The 2,064-nt window shown below is 44.3% G+C and overlaps 1 protein-coding gene across 1 annotated transcript in view; it reads right to left on the bottom strand.

The window, feature by feature from the left end:
* Positions 1-2,064, bottom strand: part of HDAC3 (histone deacetylase 3) — a 17,336-nt gene that overhangs the window by 13,732 nt on the left and 1,540 nt on the right. The window contains exon 3 of the mRNA XM_011973802.1: positions 967-1,109. Coding sequence (XP_011829192.1) covers positions 967-1,109 — 143 coding nt within the window. The remainder of the gene's footprint in view (positions 1-966; positions 1,110-2,064) is intronic.

Raw genomic sequence — 2,064 nt, 5'->3', positions numbered from 1 at the left:
AGTGGCCATTTGCTCATAAGTGTTGAAGCTAGGTGATGGATGGGAAGTCACTGCACTACTTCACTTTCTGAAATTTTTGAAATTTTCCCTAATAGAAAGCTTAAAAACAAAAATAAGTAGAATTGAGGAACTGGTAGCTGTGATGCTTACTATTTTTTCATGGATGTAGAGGAGAGTGTAAGCAAAGATCATGGCTTATCTTTGTTGTCCACTCCCTTCCCCACAGGGTCTAATCCTGACTCTTCTATGGATGATACCAGCTCAATGTAAACCTAACGATATCAAACCACTCCTTTGTTGTTTTTTTGTTTTCTTAACTGCCCATAGCCCTCTTAAGATCAGGACTTCTTAAAAAACTTTGATAGCTTCCCTCTACTCTAGGGGTAAAAACCCTAATTCATAATAGAGCTGTTTACTTTAAAAAGGCCCTATTTCTTTAGCCTCAATTCAGTTCACCTCCTCTTCATATTCTGCACTTGGCCTTTTTTCTGTTCCTTAAATGAGTCATACTCAATCCTACCACGGACCCTTAGCACTTGTCCCTACTGCCTGCTACACTCCTCCCCTCACCCTTCAACCACTTTTCATCTCATTACTTCTACTCTTTTTTCAGATCTCAGCTCAATCTTTACTTCCTCTAGGAAGGCCCCACCGACCAGTCACTACACCAAGCTAAACAATTCTCCACATATATACTCTCATAATCTGTCATACCTCCTCTTCATAAGACTTAGCAAAAATACAGTATTAAAGTTTCAGTTTTGTTCATCACTGCATTCCCAGCACTTAGCACAGGGCCCGGCCTAGAACAAGTGACCAGTAAATATTTATTGAATAAACAAGCAAGTGAATTATGATTCATTGACAAGTAGGCCCCCCTTGAGATCTTCCCACTGCTGCCAAAAGACCTCACTGAAGGGCTTGGCATTAAACTATTAGACATCAAAAGTCCCAGTCCTCCCTCACCAGTCATCGCCTACGTTGAAGGCATTAAGACTCTTGGTGAAGCCTTGCATATTGGTGGGGCTGACTCTCTGCAGGAAGTCAATGTAGTCCTCGGAGTGGAAGCGGCACATGTCATGCTGGGAGGCCTGGTATGGCTTGAAGACCTCGGGATGGAGACACAAGATGAACCTAGCCAGGGTCAGCCCCACTCCACAGGCTCAGACCACCCATACTGAACCCAGCCCTGGAGACTATATGAAGCCAAATATAGCATTCCCCTCATCCCACAATCCTTAAGTCAATAGAGAGACTCCGATTAACCAGGTGAGTTATTACGAATGAGCCCCCTGAAGACCATTTCTTTTCCTTTCCACCTCCAGCTCAGCCTACTGTACCTTCTCAACTTTGAGCCCTGATCCACCTGCCCTGTTCCTTGGATCTCCTATTCCCAGTTCTCTCCACGCTCATCTCCTCCCCCAAGCTCTGATTCTGTCCTCTTTCCTCCGGATTCTTCTTTCTGGAGTCAAATATATGGCATATATGTGAACTTTCTAATTAAAATCAAAAGTTTACTATCTTTGGAAGGTCAGGGGGATGTGTCACACCTCTTTGAAAACTGGACAAGAAAGAGCTTTCTTCTCCCAGAAAATGCACACAGGTACATATAGGCAAACAATCTCAAGGGATAAAGATTCCTGCACTAACATCACCTCAGTCTTTTCTATGACCAATCTATTTGTCTGTGCCTGGGCACAAGCAATGAACATTCATTCATATTGTTCACTAGCTTCCCTAGCAACACATAAAGCCTGGGCTTAGCTGTTTTGTCTTATTTTTTCTTTTGAGACAAGGTCCTCCCTGTCAACTCAGGCTGCTGATCATAGCTCACTGTAACTTCAAACTTCTGGGCCCAAGCCATCCTCTCGCCTCAGCCTCCCAAGTAGTTGGGACTACAGGCACACCCACCACACATCGCTACTTTTTTTATTTTTTATTTTTGTAGAGATGTGGATCCCACTGTGGCCCAAGCTGGTCTCCAACTCCTGGCCTCAAGCGATCCTCCCATTTCAGCCTCCCAAAGTGCTGGGATTACAGGCATGGGCCACTACACCTGGCCTG

This window comes from Mandrillus leucophaeus, unplaced genomic scaffold, assembly GCF_000951045.1.
Source record: "Mandrillus leucophaeus isolate KB7577 unplaced genomic scaffold, Mleu.le_1.0 Scaffold1003, whole genome shotgun sequence".
In the NCBI taxonomy this organism is placed as follows: Eukaryota; Metazoa; Chordata; class Mammalia; order Primates; family Cercopithecidae; genus Mandrillus; species Mandrillus leucophaeus.
Note: the sequence above shows the minus strand (reverse complement) of the source record. Positions and strands in the feature narration are given on the sequence as shown.